Source organism: Scyliorhinus torazame, chromosome 12 (genome assembly GCF_047496885.1).
Source record: "Scyliorhinus torazame isolate Kashiwa2021f chromosome 12, sScyTor2.1, whole genome shotgun sequence".
Classification (NCBI taxonomy): Eukaryota; Metazoa; Chordata; class Chondrichthyes; order Carcharhiniformes; family Scyliorhinidae; genus Scyliorhinus; species Scyliorhinus torazame.
The window spans coordinates 153,261,309-153,280,843 of record NC_092718.1 but is presented as its reverse complement, the minus strand read 5'-3'; the positions used below and the strand labels follow the sequence as shown (position 1 = coordinate 153,280,843).

At 50.9% G+C, this 19,535-nt stretch overlaps 1 protein-coding gene across 7 annotated transcripts in view; it reads right to left on the bottom strand.

Annotated features, from left to right (window-relative positions):
- Positions 1 to 19,535, bottom strand: part of srrm3 (serine/arginine repetitive matrix 3) — a 524,769-nt gene that overhangs the window by 20,867 nt on the left and 484,367 nt on the right. For all 7 annotated transcript variants that reach the window (XM_072469198.1, XM_072469202.1, XM_072469199.1 and 4 more), the window contains one exon: positions 1,799 to 1,936. In XM_072469198.1, coding sequence (XP_072325299.1) covers positions 1,799 to 1,936 — 138 coding nt within the window. The remainder of the gene's footprint in view (positions 1 to 1,798; positions 1,937 to 19,535) is intronic.

Here is a 19,535-nt window from a genome sequence, read left to right as displayed (position 1 = left end):
GGGCGTCACACCCACAACCCAAAGATGTGGCTAAATTGCCCCTTAATTGGAAAAAGAAAAGAATTAGATACTTTAAATTAAATTAAATAAATAAATAAAAAGGATATGGACAGCACCGTTTTGGTAGAACTCAAATTTATTGGGGGGAATTAAATTGCATCAACTGAACAGAATGCTTAATTACAATGATGTTACAGAGCTGTAGGGCTAGTATGCCATAGATCAACAGATGTTTTTCAGATTAAACCTGCATTGATCCATTCATCCAGCAGCAGGAACTGAGTAGGTTAAACCTTTTAAACATAGAGGGTGATCTGATTTTCTCCAAAGGTACTTCTCAACTTCTGGCTCAGGAGTGACTTAATCTGCGTCGTGACCTGTTCTGTAAAGCCCCACATATTCAGTCCAAAGATGAGGACCTGCAAATTCTACTGTCCTCCCTTTCCAGTAGTCCCTGGAACAGACTAGTCTGATCATATACTCCAACAACGCTGCGAAATCTTTCTATTAGATTAGACACAAGTTTACTTTCTCGACACTCCATTCACTGCACAAATCCAAGAAGCAGTCATTTGGTTGTGTGTGGTGTTGCTGATGACTCTTGGTTGTATTTTATTGAATAGATCATCATTTTTGACTTCTGGAATCTACTGCAAGGCAATATTTCTAACATATCTATTCACTGCTCAAAGTGAGACCATTACAGGAAGACTGTGTTATATTCAAGACCTTTAATGGACATTTGCTGCTGAGGTGAGGTAGACCTTGCATGACTTGTACACGATGAGTTAAAGCAAAACTGATAACTGCAGCAAATGGATTGCTTGGGGAATTATACATAGCTGTGATATTGTGGTTTGTTTTCAAGGCCTAATCACATTTTTGATCCTTCCTGTGGGTCTTTCATCCATTCCTACCCTTCCCAATTCAGACTCTGCATCTCTTCCAGCTTTATAGGCAGGATGGCCTCTACATTTCACTGCAATGCCACTGTTACTTGGCTACCAAATGGCATACAGGAGGAGCAGGATGGCAACTTCCTGTCAGATATATTGCCACCCTTTGTAAAATGGAATATGGGCATTCAGCTCATTGAGGGAAACAATTTTGCATCCTTCCAGAGTGGCATCAAAATAACAGAAACCAGGCTGCTACTGGGGTCACTGAAGCAAGCATATGGCGTCACCTCTGATGGCCAGTCTGGGCCATTGAAGACTAGTGCAAAAGCACACACATACAAAGATCATGGGCTTCTTGCCAGCAATGACTTCAGCAAGGGGAGTAGATCAGGCTTAGAGAACCAATTTGTCCTTCTATTTATTTTGGACCACACACTGCTTGTAGACCTCTCAGGCAGGCAATCTAATAGTAAACTGAAATGAGATGTTCAAGTTCAGATATCAGGAGAAGGACCATGACAAGCACCATTAATCATTATATTAAAATACACAAACTAATTCAAAAATCTCTCATTCTACCCCACTTGATATACATACTGCAGAAGAGTATTCAGATTATCAGGATTACAAATTAGGATAAATAGGAAGGGATAAAATATCCAAATTGTTGCTCAAAGGTCTCACATGCAGGAAATCCATTATAATATCCCATATAATTGTGCTGAAATATCACTGTACTCACGATATGAAGAAATAGGTATACATCTGAATAGCTGAAATGAATACAGAGTCAGTGAATATTTCTTCTCTTTTGATACTTCCTTCCTTAACTCCATGCCTAAAATCCTAAAAAGAAAATCCTCATTGGAAGTAAAAACTGAAGGCTCCCATTGGTGTACCTTGTAATTCGACGGGGCTCCATAAAGCTAGGCGAGTCCCGCCTTCTTTTCCTAATAGGTGAATAGCTTCTTGAACGGCGGTGATGCCTCTCTGCCTCAGAGTCATGATGTCTTGCTCCGACTTTGCCATCCCTTTCTCTGTTATAAAGAAAGAGGGAATGAGTGACCACACAAGAAGGAATGAAAGAGGGCCCCAATCACCTGTAGCTCCTTCTCTAACTCATTGCGTCTCGTATCATCTCGTACTTTCAGCCCATAAATATTAATGCATTTGCTGCCCTAATGGGAAGTTGGACTCCCAAGTTGAAGCTAAGCCATTCGGACTCTTTCCAATTTCTGCTCTGTATTGTGGTGGATGATCTCAGCCAGGGGCAGCAAGGATTGGGAGGAGAGGGGATTGCAACAGTTGGCTTCACTACCCCTGGTTTGGTGAGAGGCAATTAAAGACTGCAAGAGGTCTCACATTCTGCCATTAAACTCCTGGTGGAAAGTATGGGAGAGGAGAGCGTTGGACTTGGCTGTTATACCACCACAGGCGAACAGCCTTTTAACATTCAGCGCTTGGACTCGCACATGGGTGAATATGGAGTACTGCCATCCTGCCATGAATAATTGAACTGGAAATGTCACTAATTGGGAGATTTTGTGGTAATATAATTTTGTGTCCATTCTGGAATTTTAAAAATATTTTTTAGAACAGCGGTGATCAAGCGTGCAGGTTTAAATGAATTACTGCATTCATTGTGCAGAGCTCAATTAACATCATAAACCAGGGACAATCTGTATGTGCTGTGCTTGGCAATCTGGCATAGTTACGATATTGGGTTTATTAGCCTTCCAAGTCAGTTTTCCATGGATTTAGAATTGATGAAATTGATAGAACTAAAGATACCCTCTTTTTTTAAGGATGAAACAATCTATTTTTTTTCAGACCTTTTTTCAATTTTACCAACAAATCCCTCATAACATTTTGGTTTGTGCACAAAGAACAAAGCAATTATCAAGGTTTCTGAGGCTAATTGTGAAAAGTGACAGATATCAAATGGCATCATTCAGGGGAGTTATTCTGCAATAGCAGCGAGCCTCAACAATTACTCGGCATGTGAAAGTTAACAAATTTGTTTATCGAAAGTTAACTATATACAAAGGAGGACAAAGAATGCCATTCTACTCCATGACTCCCTGAGTGTTGACTGGCCAGTGCTCAACCCCCGCTCTGCGAGTTTGGGCTCGCGCTCCGTCGCTCTGCGAATCGACCAAATCAACCGCCGCTCTGCGAGTTTGGGCTCGCGCTCCGTCGCTCTGCGAATCGACCAAATCAACCGCCGCTCTGCGAGTTTGGGCTCGCGCTCCGCAGCTCGGCGAGTCAATTGCTGCTCTGTGGGTTCTGCCGCGCCACCACATATTCCTTGCCCCAGTTGCATGCTGAAATACCTGCACAATTGCATGTTGTGGCATGTTGCTCATGAAAAAGGGACAATTTCAGAATTGTTTTAAAAGAAACAGAAAATGCAAAAGAACCAGAGAGGAATAGTATTTATGTATCTGCGAAATAAGGAGATTATTTTTTAGGCCCTACGTTGTTACCATCCAAAATGAAAGAATAGGGGAAATAGATTCAAGAGCAACGTTCAAAAGGAAAATAGAAAATATGCTTTCAAAGAGCCAGCTCCGGTAGGATAGGACGAATGGCCTCCTTCTGTGCTCTAAGATTCCAGGAAAAGGGAGACAGGGTTGAGTGACAGAGTTTCATCCAGTATGAATTTACGCAATTATTTTTTTTAAATGGCACAGAGTAGAGCAATTTCTCCTGATTAACTGCAGGCTGACAGGGCATATCGGGATAGAAATTCACCTTGGGGAATGACACAAAATGGTCATTATCGAATTGGCAGTAGTTATACACAACGCTGGATGATTAATTCCATTGTCTGCATTGAAACTCAAAATTAGGTACTGATTATAATAGCTGGCTGATCCGGGGGGGCAAGGACCTCCACCGCACCTCCCTGAACTATATAGTTCAATCCAAGATATAGCACAGTTGCTTCACAACTCCAGGGTCCCAGGTTCGATTCCTGGCTTGTGTCACTGTCTGTGTGGAGTCTGCACGTTCTCCCCGTGTCTGCGTGGTTTTCCTTTGGGTGCTCCGGTTTCCTCCCACAGTCCAAAGATGTGTGGGTTAGGTGGATTGGCCATGCTAGATTGCCCTTAAGTGGGGTTACTGGGTTACAGGGATAGGGTGGAGGCATAGGCTTGAGTAGGGTTCTCTTTCCAAGGGCCGGTGCAGACTCGATGGGCCGAATGGCCTCCTCTGCCCTGTAAATTCTATGTTCTGACAATGCCTGTTTAGTGCCAGAGACAAATTTCTATATCTTGGATTTAACTATACAGTTCAGAGAGGGGTGTTGGAAGGCCGTGCCCCCTATAAAGAGCCAGAAAATGGAGGGCGGGTCCCTCTGAATTTAGCCAGATCACTCTGCAGTCACTTTATGACTGTTGGGCCTTTAATGATAGGCAGCTCTCTTATCCCAGCAGCGCCACTGGGCAGTGGCCACTGTTAGGTCTGTGTGTCGTCAATGGAGCCAGAACAATTTCAGTCTGGGGTCTCGCCAGGACTGGCAGGCCCCAATGAGGGAGTGGGGTGCAGGGATGGACTGGACAGGGCGGACGAGAAATATGGGGAAAGGGGGAACATATGAATTAGGAATAGGAGCAGGTCATTCAGTTCCTCGAGCCTGGCTCCGACATTCAATAAGGTTATGACTGATCTAATTGTACTTAAACTCCGCATTTCCACCTACCCCAATAACCTTTCACCCCACCTGGCTTATTACAAATCCAATGAGCGCTGCCTTAAAAATATTAAAATACTCTACTCCCAGTGCCTTTTGAGGAAGAGAGTTCCAAAAACTCATGACCCTCTGACAGAAATAAATTCTCTTCATCTCTGTCTTAAATGGGCAATCCTTTATTTTTAAACAATGATCCCTAGTTCTAGATACTCCCACAAGAGGAAACATCCTTTCCACATCCACCCTGTCGAGGCCCCTCAGAATCTTTCAATCAAGTTGCCTCTTACTCTGGTAAGCTCCAATGGATATATGCCTCGCCTGTCCAACCTCTCCTCATAAGACAACCCACTCATTCCAGGCATTAGATGAGTAAAACTTCTCTGAACGGCTTCCAACACGTTTATATCCTTTCTTAAATAAGGAGACCAATAATCTACACAGTACTTCAGATGTGATTTCACCAATATCCGGTATAAGTGAAGCAAAACCTCCCTACTTTTAGTTTAAATTAACTTCGCAATAAGCCTGATGCGACCATCAATTCACACGAGACGATTAGTAGAAGTGAACAGTGGTTTTAATAAGCTAGATCTGTGCCTGCCTGCAACTGCTCTGTACTGAGTGCCGCCTACAGGCTGCAGATCTATATACCTCCCCGAGGGGGCAGAGCCATAGGCGGAGCCCACAAGGGCATCAACATAATACAATACAATGGTGAATTGTAGCAGCAATACGTTCACCACATTCACCCCCTGTTAAAAAATTGAAGTCCAGCGGGGGTGAAGTGGGCTCACAGATCGAGTCTGTCCGGCGCCTTGATCGTTCTCTGTGATCGCCTCAGCTCCGGCTTTGCTGCGGGCATGGGTGTTGGGCTCGTTGACTCTGTGAGTGTGTCATCTGGAGCTTCATCACGGTGGGTCGGCGATGGGGAGGAGGGGGGGGGGTGTAGGCCGTGTAGAGGCGGGGGCGGTGTTTGGTGTGGGGGGGGGGGGGGGTAGGTGATGGTCGCTGGGGAACCGGCGGGTGCCAGATCCCGGAGGGAGACTGTATCTTGTCGGCCGTCGTGGTGCGCCACGTAGGCATACTGAGGGTTGGCATGTAAGAGCTGGACCCTCTTGATCTGGGGGTCGGACTTATGGCTCCTCGTGTGCTTCAGGAGGAGGACAGGCCCAGGTGTTGTCAGCCAGGATGGAAGCGAGACCCTGGAGGTGGATTTGCTGGGGAAGACAAATAAACGGTTGTGAGGGCTCTCTTTCGTGGCTGTGCGACCGAATGGAGTGCAGCGCGTCGGGGAGGACATCCTGCCAGCGGGAAACGGGGAGACTTCTAGACCGTAGGGCCAGAAAGACGGCCTTCCATATCGTCGCGTTCTCCCTCTCCACCTGTCCGTTTCCCCGGGGGTTTATAGCTGGTAGTCCTGCTCGAGGCAGTGCCCTTACCGAGCAGGTACTGACGCAGCTCATCGCTCATAAACGAGGAGCCCTGGTCACTGTGGACGTAAGTGGGGGAACCGAACAGGGTGAAGATACTGTGCAGGATCTTAATGACAGTGGCTGTGGTCATGTCGGGGCATGGGATGGCAAAGGGGAAACGGGAGTACTCATCAACGATGTAGAGAAAATACACGTTGCGGTCAGTGGAGGGGAGGGGCCCTTTGAAATCGACGCTGAGGCACTCAAAGGGGCGGGATGCCTTCACCAGGTGGGCCTTGTCTGGTCGATAGAAGTGCGGCTTGCACTCCGCGCAGACTTGGCTGTCCCTGGTCATGGCCCTGACCTCCTCGGTGGAGTAGGGCAGGTTGCGGGCCTAGATGAAGTGGAGAAGCCGGGTGACAGAGGTCATTGTGGATGGCCCGAAGTCGGTCATCTTGCACACTGGCACATGTGCCGCGGGACAGGGCATCTGGGGGCTCATTGAGCTTCCCAGGACGATACACGATATCGTAATTATAGGTGGAGAGTTTGATTCTCCACCTCAAGATTTTATCATTCTTGATCTTGCCCCGCTGTGTGTTGTTGAACATAAAGGCTACCGACCGTTGGTCGGTGACGAGGGTGAACCTCCTACCGGCCAGGTGGTAGGTGCCGCACAGCTTCCAGAATGGCTTGAGCTTCCTTTTTGACAGAGGAGTGTCGAATCTCGGATGTGTTGATGGTACGGGAAAAGAAGGCCATGGGACTGCCTGCCTGGTGAAGGGTAGCGGCCAGGGCGACATCCGACGCGTCGCTCTCCATCTGGAAGGGGATGAACTCGTCCACCGCGTGCATCGCGGCCTTGGTAATGTCTGCCCTGATGCAGCTGAAGGCCAGGCGGGCCTCAGTCATCAGGGGAAAGATGGTGGCTTTGATAAGTGGGCGGGCTTTGTCCGCATAGTTGGGGACCCACTGGGCATAATGTGAAATGAACCACAGGCATCTTTGCAGGGCCTTGGAGCAGTGGGAAGGGGAAGTTGCAGGAGGGGGCGCATGCGGTCAGGGTCGGGCCGAGGACTCCGTTTTCACGACATAGCCGAGGATGGCTAGTCGGGTTGTGCAGAAAACGCATTTCTCCTTGTTGTAGGTGAGATTGAGGGCTTGGGCGGTTTGGAGGAACTTCTGAAGGTTAGCGTCGTGGTCCTGCTGATCATGGCCGCAGATGGTGACGTTATCCAAGTACGGGAATGTGGCCCGCAGCCCGTACTGGTCAACCATTCGGTCCATCATTCTTTGGAATACCGAGATCCCATTGGTGATGCCAAACGGGACCCTGAGGAAGTGGAAGAGGCGGCCGTCTGCCTCAAAGGCAGTGTAGTGCCGGTCTTCCGGGCGGATCGGAAGCTGGTGGTGAGGTGTTGGGTGCTCTGAGGTACAGACGAACCAACACGGTTGCGATTGGTACAACGCAGTTTTATTCCAACTAATTATTTACACATCTGACTTGGTACTCAGCACGTTGTGACTGTGTGAGTGTCTTGCTAATGAGGTCCTGGCCCTGTGCTGTCTCCAGAAGGACTGCCCAGGAAGTGTCGTGTTTCTTGTCTTATACTGTGTCTGCTCTTGTCTGTGATTGGCTGTCATGTTATGTGTGCTAATTGGTCCGTTGGTCTGTCTATCATTATGCATGTGTTATGATGTGTGTTTGAATATCATGACAGGTGGTATACGGACTTCAGATCTACCGTGGAGAAAACCCGGTAGTGTGCAATCTGATTAACCATGTCCGCAATGCGGGGAAGGGGCTACGCATCGAGTTGTGTGTAACGATTTATGGTCTGGCTGTAGTCTACAACCATCCGTTTTTTTTCTCCAGTCCTGACGACCACCATTTGGGCTCTCCAGGAGCTATTACTGGCCTCGATGATCCCCTCCCTCAAGAGCCGCTGGACCTCCGACTTGATAAAAGTCCTGTCCTGGGCACTAAACCGCCTGCTCCTGGTGGCGACGGGTTTACATTTGGAGGTGAGGTTCGCGAAGAGCGAGGGAGGGGCGACCTTAAGGGTCGCGAGGCTACATACAGTGAGAGGGGGTAGGGGTCCGCTTAACTTCAGGGTCAGGCTTCTGAGGTTGCACTGGAAATCCAGTCCTAACAAGAGAGGAGCGCAGAGATTGGGGAGGACATAGAGTTTAAAATCGGCGACACAGTACCCCCGGATCTGCACTGAATGTGATCAGGATGCAAGGGAGATTGTTTGGGATGTGGGGGAAATCTGGAGGGAACAGCACCTTACCGTGTCCGGATGGATGAAGCTCTCCGTGCTCCCAGAGTCAAACAAACAGGGCGTTTCGTGCCCATTGACCCTGTAGCCAGTTAAATTGGCTAACTCCCGATTTAGAATGGCTAACTCCCGATTTAAAATGGCGAACGGCAATGGCTGATGGGAAAGTCAGCCAACAGGACACAAACGAGCAGCTGCAGGTTGAGTGTGTATTTACCTCTGGAAAGGCCAGACAAGATCGATACCAGCAACCATCAGCATAACAAAACACCAGCCATCTGCATATTAATGAGCAATCCCCGGGAACAATGAGCAACATTTAGACACATAAAGCAAAACCAGACTCTTTGGCGCCAGCAGAAGCCTACACAAAGGGAGGTGAACGACCACCTCAAGACCGCCCATCGATCAGAGAACCGCTCCAGCATTGGAGAAAATCGAACCAAGTGATTGTGACAAAGTCCAATCACTTGGAACCAGGTACAGGGTCCGCCCCGAAAGGCGGGAAGCCCCTGGGGACTATAAGAATCAAGCCCAAGTTCAAATCGTGCTTCATTCTCTTCTTGACCGGGTCTCTCAGCAACGCGAACCAACCCTTGACAGTGACCGGTCCAGCCACCACTGATATCCAGTAAGTCTTACTTCAACGCTCGCTACGAGATAGGCGCTCCTAGCTACCAATCTGTACCAACTTCGAATCCCGCAAGCTCAGAACCCGAACGAAAGGCCATTCGTTTCCCTGACCTGGTGGGCCAGTTCCAAGTTAAGTATAGGCCTGTTAGTTGTAAGAAGTAGCTTAGACGTAGAATTTATGCATGAGTAGTGATTACTGTGTACAATAAATGTGCTTTGATTTAAATCTCACTAAGCGGTGTATTGGATTAGTGATCATTACTCAGACTTGAACCACGTGGCGGTATCATAAAGATACCTGGCGACTCAAGAGCAAAGGTGATAAAACAGAGCAATTAAACTAAGGCAAAAGTTAGCAACAACCCGGACGGTCATCATGGAGTTCTTGAGGTGCTTGGGCCATGACTGGTCGAGAGTGACAGCACCAAGCTGCGGGTTACCGGCGTGGTCGGTGGTAGCGGGGTGGTCCCAAGATGGTGGCCCCCATCGGTCGCACGTGTCGGGCTGCGTTGAAGATGGCGGCCAAGATGGCGGCCCCTGTCGGTCTCACGTGTTGGGTGGTGTTGAAGATGGCGGCCAAGATGGCGGCCCCCATGAGTCGCACGTGTTGGGTAGGGTTATAGATGGCGGCCCCCACTGCTAGCACGAGGCGGATGACGTGTCAGAAGGGGCGTTACCGGCAGGCACGCAGCGCGGTCTGCAGGCCTGTGAGTCGGGCCTGCGATTTTGGAACTTTGGGTCGGGCCAAGCAGACTTTGGCAAAATGTCCTTTCTTGCCACAGTCGCTGCAGGTCGCCTTCCGAGCTGGGCAACGCTGCCGGGGGTGCTGGTTCTGACTGCAAAAATAGCAAGGCGACCCCCCCGGGTTGGGCGGGCAGCCACGCGGCACAGGCCTGGGACACCCTCCGCCGCCCACGAGGAAATTGCGTGATCGGAATGAAAAGCATTTAGGCTCTGGAAGGCTACCTCTAATGAGGTGGATAGTGTTACCGTCTCTTCTAGGTTGAGGGCGCCCTTTTCGAGCAGGCGCTGTCTGACATAGTTGGACTGGACTCCAGCCACATAGGTGTCCCGGATGGCGAGTGAGGCTGTGAGGCCGTGGCGTCCTTGTCGTTGCAGTTTCGAGCGAGTACCCTCAGGTCACGTAGATATTCCTCCAGCGATTCCCTGGGGCGTTGACAACGTGTGGTGAGGAGATGCCGTGTGAACACTTCGTTCACCGGCCTCACGTAATGTCTTTTCAGGGTCGCGACTGCCTATGTAGTCGCGTCTTCGATTAGTACAGAGATTCTGTGGCTCACCCGGGCATGTGCAACTTGTGCCTCGGTGACGGCGGGCGAGGAGGAGGCGGCTAGGTAGGCCTCAAAGCAGCGGAGCCAGTGTGAAAAGATTCCTTTTGCTTCAGCTGCCTGTGGGTCGAGTTCCAGTCAATCAGGTTTGAGGGCGGCTTCCATTGCGATATTTTAGCTTATTAAATTGATGCGACCATCAATTCACACGAGACGATTAGTAGAAGTGAACAGTGGTTTTAATAAGCTAGATCTGTGCCTGCCTGCGATTTCTCTGTACTGAGTGCCGCCTACAGGCTGCAGATCTATATGCCACCCCCGAAGAGGCGGAGCCCAGGCGGAGCCCACAAGGGCATCAACTTAATACAATACAGAGGTGAATTGTCGCAGCAATACGTTCACCACAAAGTCACAACATTCTACACTAGCTTTCCTAATTACTCGCTGTACCTGCGTACTGGTCTTTTATGACTCATGCACTAGAACATCCAGATCCCTCTGCATTTGAGAGCTCTGCAATCTCTCACCATTTTCTAATATTCCTACCAAGGTGGTCATCTTTACATTTTCCAACAGTATACCCCATTTGCCAGATCTTTGCCCACTGACCTAACCATCTATATCCCTTTGTAGCCTCAAGTCCTCGTCACAACCTAATTTCTATCACTGCGTCATCAACAAGTATAGCAACCATACCTTCAATCCTTTCATCCAAGTAGTTTCTATAAATTGTAAGAAGTTGAAGCCCAGTAAAGATCTCTGTATCAAACCACTCATTACATCCTATCAATCAGAAAATTACCCATTTATGCCGAAACTCCTGTTAACCAGCCAATCTTCTTTACATGCTAATATGTTACACTCTGCACCATGAGCTTTTATTTTTGGTAATAACCTTTGATGTGGTACCTTATCAAATACCTTCTGGATATCTAAGTACAGTAAATCTACCTGTTCCCCTTTATCCACAGCGTTCGTCTTTAAAGAACTCCTGTAAATTAATCAAACATTATTTCCCTTTCACAAAATTGTTGACTCTGCCTGATTGCCTTGAATGTTTCTAAGTGCCCTGCTATAACATCATTAATAATGCTTTAACATTTTCCCTCTGACAGATGTTACGCTAACTGGCCCATAGTTTCCTGCTTTGTCTCTCTCCCTTATTGAGTAAAGGAAGCTGGCATGGGGCTTCTGATGGGTTGTCCAGACAGAAGGCACCACCCTTCACCCAGGTCACTTCAATTGGCCACTTAAGGTCCTTACCTGGCCCAAAGGTGAATGGGCTACCCTGCTGCAGGAAGAATGCCCAAGGGGACAGGCAAGTGTGGATAAGCAGTGAACATGGTGCCTAATTTGACAAGCTCCCCTATCTCCCATGCTATAAAATTCAACTCTTTGGGTGAGATTTTCTGGCCTCCCCATGCCGTGTTTCTTGGCAGCATGTTGGCTGGAGGCGGGATTTTCAAGTCTCGCCGCTGTCAATGTGATTTCCCATTTAATCCACCTCATGCCACCGGGAAACCCATGGCGGGGGGGGTGCCGTCGGCAGAGCTGGAAGATCCCGCCGATGTGAACAGCTGGAAGATCTTGCCCTTTGTGTTGCATGGGTTAAATGGGAGAGCTTTTTATCACATAACAGTTATTGTTGTGCTTCCATCCAGCAGAGGGAGACAACATACACTTTGCATGGTATAGTTGCGACAGGGCTTATATTTGACCACAGTGCAGCCAGATGCTCGTATATTCATACAACAGCATTGCTGGGACGACTGGAATCAGAAGCTATCAGTGACAATAGGTTTGGGATACGTTTTATCACCTTTCATTACTGCCACTACTCACAAACGTAGTGCTGCCTCCAGAGGAGCAGGGAGCCGTATCCATAAACAAATGAGACAGAATATATCAATTAAAGTTCACATGTTGGAGATCTGACAGCAAAGTAGAGAATGCTGGAAATGCGCAGCAAATATAAAAGCACCCGAGGAGCAAAAAGACAAGTTGGCGTCACAGGTGGAAATCCTTTGCCCAAACTTAAACAAAGGTGAACTCATCAATAAGATGGATCAAGGCAGAGTGGAGTATGAGAGTAGTCAAGACAAGGAGAGATCAGGGACTGCTCGCTCATCTTCGAGGAAACAGAGTGACTGGCCAGTCAGCCAGCTGTTTTGAGACAAACTGTTTCCATTGGCAGGTGAGTCAGTAACCACAGGCCTTAGATTGAGATAATCAGCACAAAATCCAGGAGGGAAACTCGGAGAAATTCTTCTGCACAGCGAGTTGTCGGGATCTGGAACTCACTGCCTTTAAGAGTGGTAGAAGCAGATTAATTAGTAACTTTCAAAAGAGAACTGAATATGCGGTGGTGTGCCGGTCCCGCGTGGTCGCAGCCGTCCCGGGAGAACAGGGAGCCCTACAGGCAGTCTATGCCTCCCAACCCCCCCAGCACGCCATGTGCGACCCCCAGGCGCCGCCATTTTGGGTCCCGACCACCGCGGCCCCGGGAGAACTGGGAGCCCTGCACGCCGCCAACGCTCCCCAACCCCCCTCCCCGCAGCCCATGTATGACCCGCCGCCGGCGCTCCCGATTTGGGTGCCAGCCAACACTCTCCACGGAGAGGAAGGGGTTTTCCGTATCCCGAACGCCACCCTCACCCCCGTCCCGCGCCCCACGCCTGACCCGCCGGCGCCACCTACCTTGACCCCGACCACCGCTGTCCCCGGCGAGGGAGCTCCGCGCGGTGCCAGCGCTCGCGGCCCCACGACTGACCCGCCGACCTGGGCCCTCGCCCCCGTCCCGCGCCCCACGCCTGACCCGCCGACCTGGTCCCTCGCCCCCGTCCCGCGCCCCACGCCTGACCCGCCAACGCCGCCGACCTGGTCCCTCACCCCCGTCCCGCGCCCCACGCCTGACCCGCCGACCTGGGCCCTCACCCCCGTCCCGCGCACCACGCCTGACCCGCCGGAGCCGCCGACCTGGGCCCTCGCCCCCGTCCCGCGCCCCACGCCTGACCCGCCAACGCCGCCGACCTGGTCCCTCACCCCCGTCCCGCGCCCCACGCCTGACCCGCCGGCAATACAACTCACCTGGACCCCGACCTCCGTCCCCGGCGAGGGACCTCCTCACTGTCCCAGCGCTCGCACTGACCTGCCGGTCCCCAGCGAGGGAGCTCCGCGCGGTCCTAGCGCCCGCGGCCCTGGAGCTCGCACCAAAGGAACTCCGCGCGGTCCTAGCGCCCGCGGCCCGGGAACTCCGCGCGGTCCTAGCGCCCCCCAGACCCCCCAGCACTCAATGTGCGACCCGCAGACGCCGCCATTTTGGGTCCCGACCACCACGAGGGGAGGAGGGGACCCGCCATCTTGGACCGCCCCCGACCTGTACGACGCATGGGGGCGGCCATTTTGTCCACCCCCGACGCCATCTTGTGACCCCTCATCTACGGGCGAGGTATGGGGGCGGCCATTTTATCCATCCCCGACGTCCTCTTGGACGGCAACAACGGACCCCACCCCACTACTACAACCACGGCTCGCTTCGGTTACGCTCGATCAGGCTCGGCCCCGGACTCTCCAGACGACGACGACAACGGTCCTAATTAACGGCCACGAGACGCCATGCCTAGTCGACTCCGGGAGCACGGAAAGTTTTATACATCCCGACACGGTAAGACGCTGTTCCTTAACTACCTACCCCAGCGCACAAAAGATTTGCCTAGCCGCAGGATCCCACTCCGTACAGATCCAGGGATTCTGCATAGTTACCCTAACGGTACAGGGGAGGGAATTCAAAAACTACAAACTTAACGTCCTTCCCCAACTCTGTGCCCCCACCTTGCTGGGCTTAGATTTTCAATGTAACCTACAGAGCCTTACGTTTAAATTCGGCGGCCCCATACCCCCACTCACTATCTGCGGCCTCGCCACCCTCAAGGTGCAACCCCCGTCCTTGTTTGCGAACCTCACCCCGGATTGCAAACCCGTCGCCACTAGGAGCAGACGGTACAGCGCCCAGGACCGGACCTTCATTCGCTCCGAAGTCCAGCGGCTACTAAAGGAGGGCATAATCCAGGCCAGCAATAGTCCCTGGAGAGCGCAGGTGGTAGTAGTGAAGACAGGGGAGAAACAAAGGATGGTCATTGACTATAGCCAGACCATCAACAGGTACACACAACTAGACGCGTACCCTCTCCCCCGCATATCCGACATGGTCAATCGGATTGCCCAGTATAAAGTCTTCTCCACCGTGGACCTCAAGTCCGCCTACCATCAGCTCCCCATCCGCCCAAGTGACCGCAAGTACACAGCCTTCGAGGCAGACGGGCGATTATACCACTTCCTAAGGGTCCCTTTTGGCGTCACAAACGGCGTCTCGGTCTTCCAACGGGAAATGGACCGAATGGTTGATCAACATGGGTTACGGGCCACGTTCCCGTACCTCGACAATGTAACCATCTGCGGCCACGATCAGCAGGACCACGACGCCAACCTCCAAAAATTCCTCCAGACTGCCAAAGCCTTGAACCTCACGTACAATGAGGACAAGTGCGTTTTTAGCACCGATCGGCTAGCCATTCTGGGCTACATAGTGCGCAATGGGATAATAGGCCCCGACCCCGAACGTATGCGCGCACTCATGGAATTTCCCCTCCCGCACTGCCCAAAAGCCCTGAAACGCTGCCTGGGGTTCTTTTCATACTACGCCCAGTGGGTCCCCCAGTACGCAGACAAGGCCCGCCCCCTAATACAGACCACGGCTTTCCCGCTGTCGACAGAGGCTTGCCAGGCTTTCAGCCGCATCAAAGCGGACATCGCAAAGGCCACGATGCGCGCCATCGACGAGTCCCTCCCCTTCCAGGTCGAGAGCGACGCCTCTGACGTAGCTCTCGCGGCTACCCTTAACCAAGCGGGCAGACCCGTGGCCTTTTTCTCCCGAACCCTCCACGCCTCAGAAATCCGCCACTCCTCAGTGGAAAAGGAAGCCCAAGCCATAGTGGAGGCTGTGCGACATTGGAGGCATTACCTGGCCGGCAGGAGATTCACTCTCCTCACTGACCAATGGTCGGTTGCCTTCATGTTCGATAATGCACAGCGGGGCAAGATCAAGAACGACAAGATCTTGCGGTGGAGGATCGAACTCTCCACCTTCAACTATGAGATCTTGTACCGGCCCGGAAAGCTGAACGAGCCGTCTGATGCCCTATCCCGCGGGACATGTGCCAATGCACAAATTGACCGCCTCCAAGCCCTCCACGAGGACCTCTGCCACCCGGGGGTCACTCGGTTTTACCACTTCATCAAGTCCCGCAATCTCCCCTACTCCTTAGAGGAGGTCCGTACAGTCACAAGAGACTGCCACATCTGCGCAGAATGCAAACCGCATTTTTTCAGGCCAGATGGAGCGCACCTGATTAAGGCTTCCCGTCCCTTTGAACGCCTCAGTCTCGATTTCAAAGGGCCCCTCCCCTCCACCGACCGCAACGCGTATTTCCTTAATGTAGTGGACGAATACTCCCGCTTCCCTTTTGCCATTCCCTGCTCCGACATGACCGCGGCCACAGTCATTAAAGCCCTGAACAGCATATTCACACTGTTCGGTTACCCCGCATACGTCCACAGCGACAGGGGGTCCTCTTTCATGAGTGACGAGCTGCGCCAGTTCCTGCTCAGCAAGGGTATAGCTTCAAGCAGGACGACCAGCTACAACCCCCGGGGGAACGGGCAAGTAGAAAGGGAGAACGGCACGGTCTGGAAGGCCGTCCTACTGGCTCTACGGTCCAGGGATCTCCCAGTTTCACGGTGGCAGGAGGTCCTCCCGGACGCTCTCCATTCCATCCGGTCGTTATTATGTACGAGCACTAATCAAACGCCTCACGAGCGTCTCCTTGTCTTCCCTAGGAGGTCCTCCTCTGGAACGTCGCTGCCGACCTGGCTGGCGGCCCCAGGGCCCATCCTGCTCCGAAAGCACGTGCGGGCACATAAGGCGGACCCGTTGGTCGAAAGGGTTCACCTCCTCCACGCAAACCCCCAGTACGCCTACGTGGAGTACCCCGACGGCCGACAGGACACAGTCTCCCTGCGGGATCTGGCGCCCGCCGGCACCACGCACACACCCCCGGCACCATCAACCCAACCGCCCCCCTTCCTGCCACCGCCGCACCCCGCGACCGCCCCCTTCCCAGGAGGATCAGCCCCCCTCCCCTTTGCACCGACAGCTAAAACCGTGCGGTTCCCGGAGGCGACAACGCTGGTACAAGCACTACCACCACCGCCGGGGCCGAGGCGATCGACACGGACGACCAGACCGCCCGACCGACTCGTGGCGTCGATGTAAAACAAAGATGGACTGTCCAATGAACATTTTGTTTTCATATATCCTCTGTAAATAGTTGTAACAGGACGATACTGTCCAATACGGTCCTACCATGTAACTGTTCTCTCCTCCCAGGACCAGTACTGTAAACCCTTACCACCATACGAAGCATCACCCCGCCGGGTTCATTTTTGACAAGGGGTGAATGTGGTAGTATGTATTGGGGGTCATGTGGGACTGGAAGCCCTAATGTCATTGGCTGACAGATCCCGGGTCCTGGTTGGCCGTTGACCTCATACTCCGCCCTGAAGGCGAAGTATAAGAAGCCGGTGCCTTCCCCCGCATGCCAGTTTACTATCGGGCTGCTGGGGAACAGACACGCTTAATAAAGCCTCATCGACTTCACTCTGTTTGTCTCACGGAGTCTTTGTGCGCCACAATACTTGAGAAGGGAAAATATGCAGGGCAATGGGGAATGAGCAGGGTGTTAAGATCTGAGCGGGAGGGTGGTGGTGGGTGTAGTGGGAACGTCACTGAACTAGCAATCCAGAGGCCCAGGCAAATGTTCTGGGTAGGCTTGGGTTTAAATTTCACCACAGCAGTTGGTAGAAATTAAATTCACTGAATAAATCTGTAATTTTAAAAAGCTGGTCTAATGGTGACCATTGTCGTAAAAACCCATCTGGCTCACCAATCCCTTTTGGGAAGGAAATCTGTCGTCCTTACCTGGTCTGGCCTATGTGTGACTCCGAATTCATAGCAATGTGGTTGACTCTTAAATGGCTGTGTAAGTCACTCGGTTGTATCAAACCACTACGAAGTTGGGAAGTCTCAAGGTATCAAGTCAAATGTGGGCAAGCAAATCTCCTGCGGATTACTACCTACTGTTCCGGTCCCCACCCCAAAACCCAGACACACACACACTGTCAGCTGATGAATCAATACTCCTCCATATCAAACACCACTTGGAGCAAGCACTGAGGATGACAAGAACATGGAATATACTCTGGGTGGGGGACTTCAATGTCCATCATCAAGTGTGGCTTGGTAGCATCACTGCTAACCGAGGTGGCTTAGTCCTAAAGGACATAGATACTAGACTGGGTCTGCGGCAAGTGGTGAGGGAATCAACAAGACAGAAAAACCTACCTGACCTTGTCTTAACCAATCTACCTGTCGCCGATATATCCGTCCATGACGGTATCAGTAGCAATGACCACCGCACAGTCCTTGTGGACACAAAGTCTTGACTTCACATTGAGGATAACCTCCACTATGTTGTGTGGCACTACCACCAAGCTAAATGGGATAGACTTTAAGCAGATCTAGAAACTCATGGACATCCATGAGGCACTATGGGCCATCAACAACAGCAGAATTGAACACAACCACAATCTGTAACCTCATGGCCTGGTATAGCTCTCACTCTCTCAGTACCATCAAGCTGGGGGAGCAACACTGGTTCAATGAAGAGAGCATGACAGCATGCCAGGAACAGCACCAGGCATACCGAATAATGAGATGTCAACTTGGTGAAGCTACAACACAGGACCACTTGTGTACCAAACAGCAGAACCGCGATAGACGGAACTAAGAGATCCCACAACCAACAGATCAGGTCAAAACTCTGCAATCCTGCCACATCCAGTTATGACAATTAAAAAATTATTGGGAGAAGGAAACTTAATAAATATTCCCATCCTGAATGATGGGGGATGGTGCAGCACATGAGTGCAATAGACAAGGCTGAAGTATTTGAACCATCTTCAGCCAGGTGTGCCGAGTGGATGATTTACCTTGGCCTCATCCTGAGCTCTCCAGCTAGATGTTTGCTTTCATCCAATTCGATTCACTCCACTCGATATCAAGAAATGGCTGACGGCATTGCACACAGCAAAGGCTATGGGCCCTGACAATATCCCGATAATAGTACTGAAGACTTGTGCTCCATAACTTGCCGTACCCCTAGCAATGCTGTTCCAGTACAGCTACAAAATTAGTATTTACCAAGAAATGTACTATAATATTAGTATTTACTCAGAAATCTGCAAAGTTTCCCATGTATATCCTGTTTACAAAAAGCAGGACAAATTCAGCCTGGCCAATAACCGCCCCATCAGTCTACCCTCGATCATCACTGTAGTGATGGAAATGGCCATTGACAGTGCTATGAAGCAGCACTTGCTCAGCAATAAACTGCTTACTGGCGCACATTGTGGATTTTGTTAGGGCCACCTTATTACATCCAAAATGGACAACAGAAGAGAACTCCAGAGGTGAGGTGAGAGTGATTTGACATCAAGGCAGCATGTGACTGAGCATGACATAAAGGAGCCCTAGCAAACCAGAATTCAATGGGAATCAGAGGAAAACTCTCCACTGGTTAGAGTCATATCTAGCGCAACAGAAGATGGTCATGGTGGTTGGAGGTCAATTATTTCAGTCCCAGGACATCACTGCAGGAGTTCCTCAGGTTAGTGTCGTAAGCCCAACTATCTTTAGCTGCTTCATCAATAGTCTTCTCTCTATCATAAGGTCAGAAGAGGGATGTTCACTGATGTGCAGCACCATTTGCGAATCCTCCGATAATGAAGCAGTCCGTGTCCATGTGCAGCAAGACCTGACCAACATTCAGGCTTGGGTTGGTAAGTGGCAAATAATACTTGAGCCACAAAAGTGCCAGGTAATGACCATCTACAACAGGAGAGAATTTAACCAATTGACATTCAATTGGACTACCATCGCTGAATCCCCCACTACCAGCATCCTGGGGGTTACCATTGACTAGAAACTGAACTGGGCCAGTCATGTAAAAGAGCAGGTCATGTAAAAGAGCAGGTCAAAGGTTAGGAATTTTGCAGTTAGTAACTCACTTCCTGATTCCCCAACTCTTGTCCACAATCTACAAGGTACAAATCAAGGGCGTGTTGGAATACTCCCCACTTGCCTGGATGAATGCAGCAAGAAGTTTGAAACCATCCAGGACAAAGCAGCCTGCTTAAATGGCACTCCATTC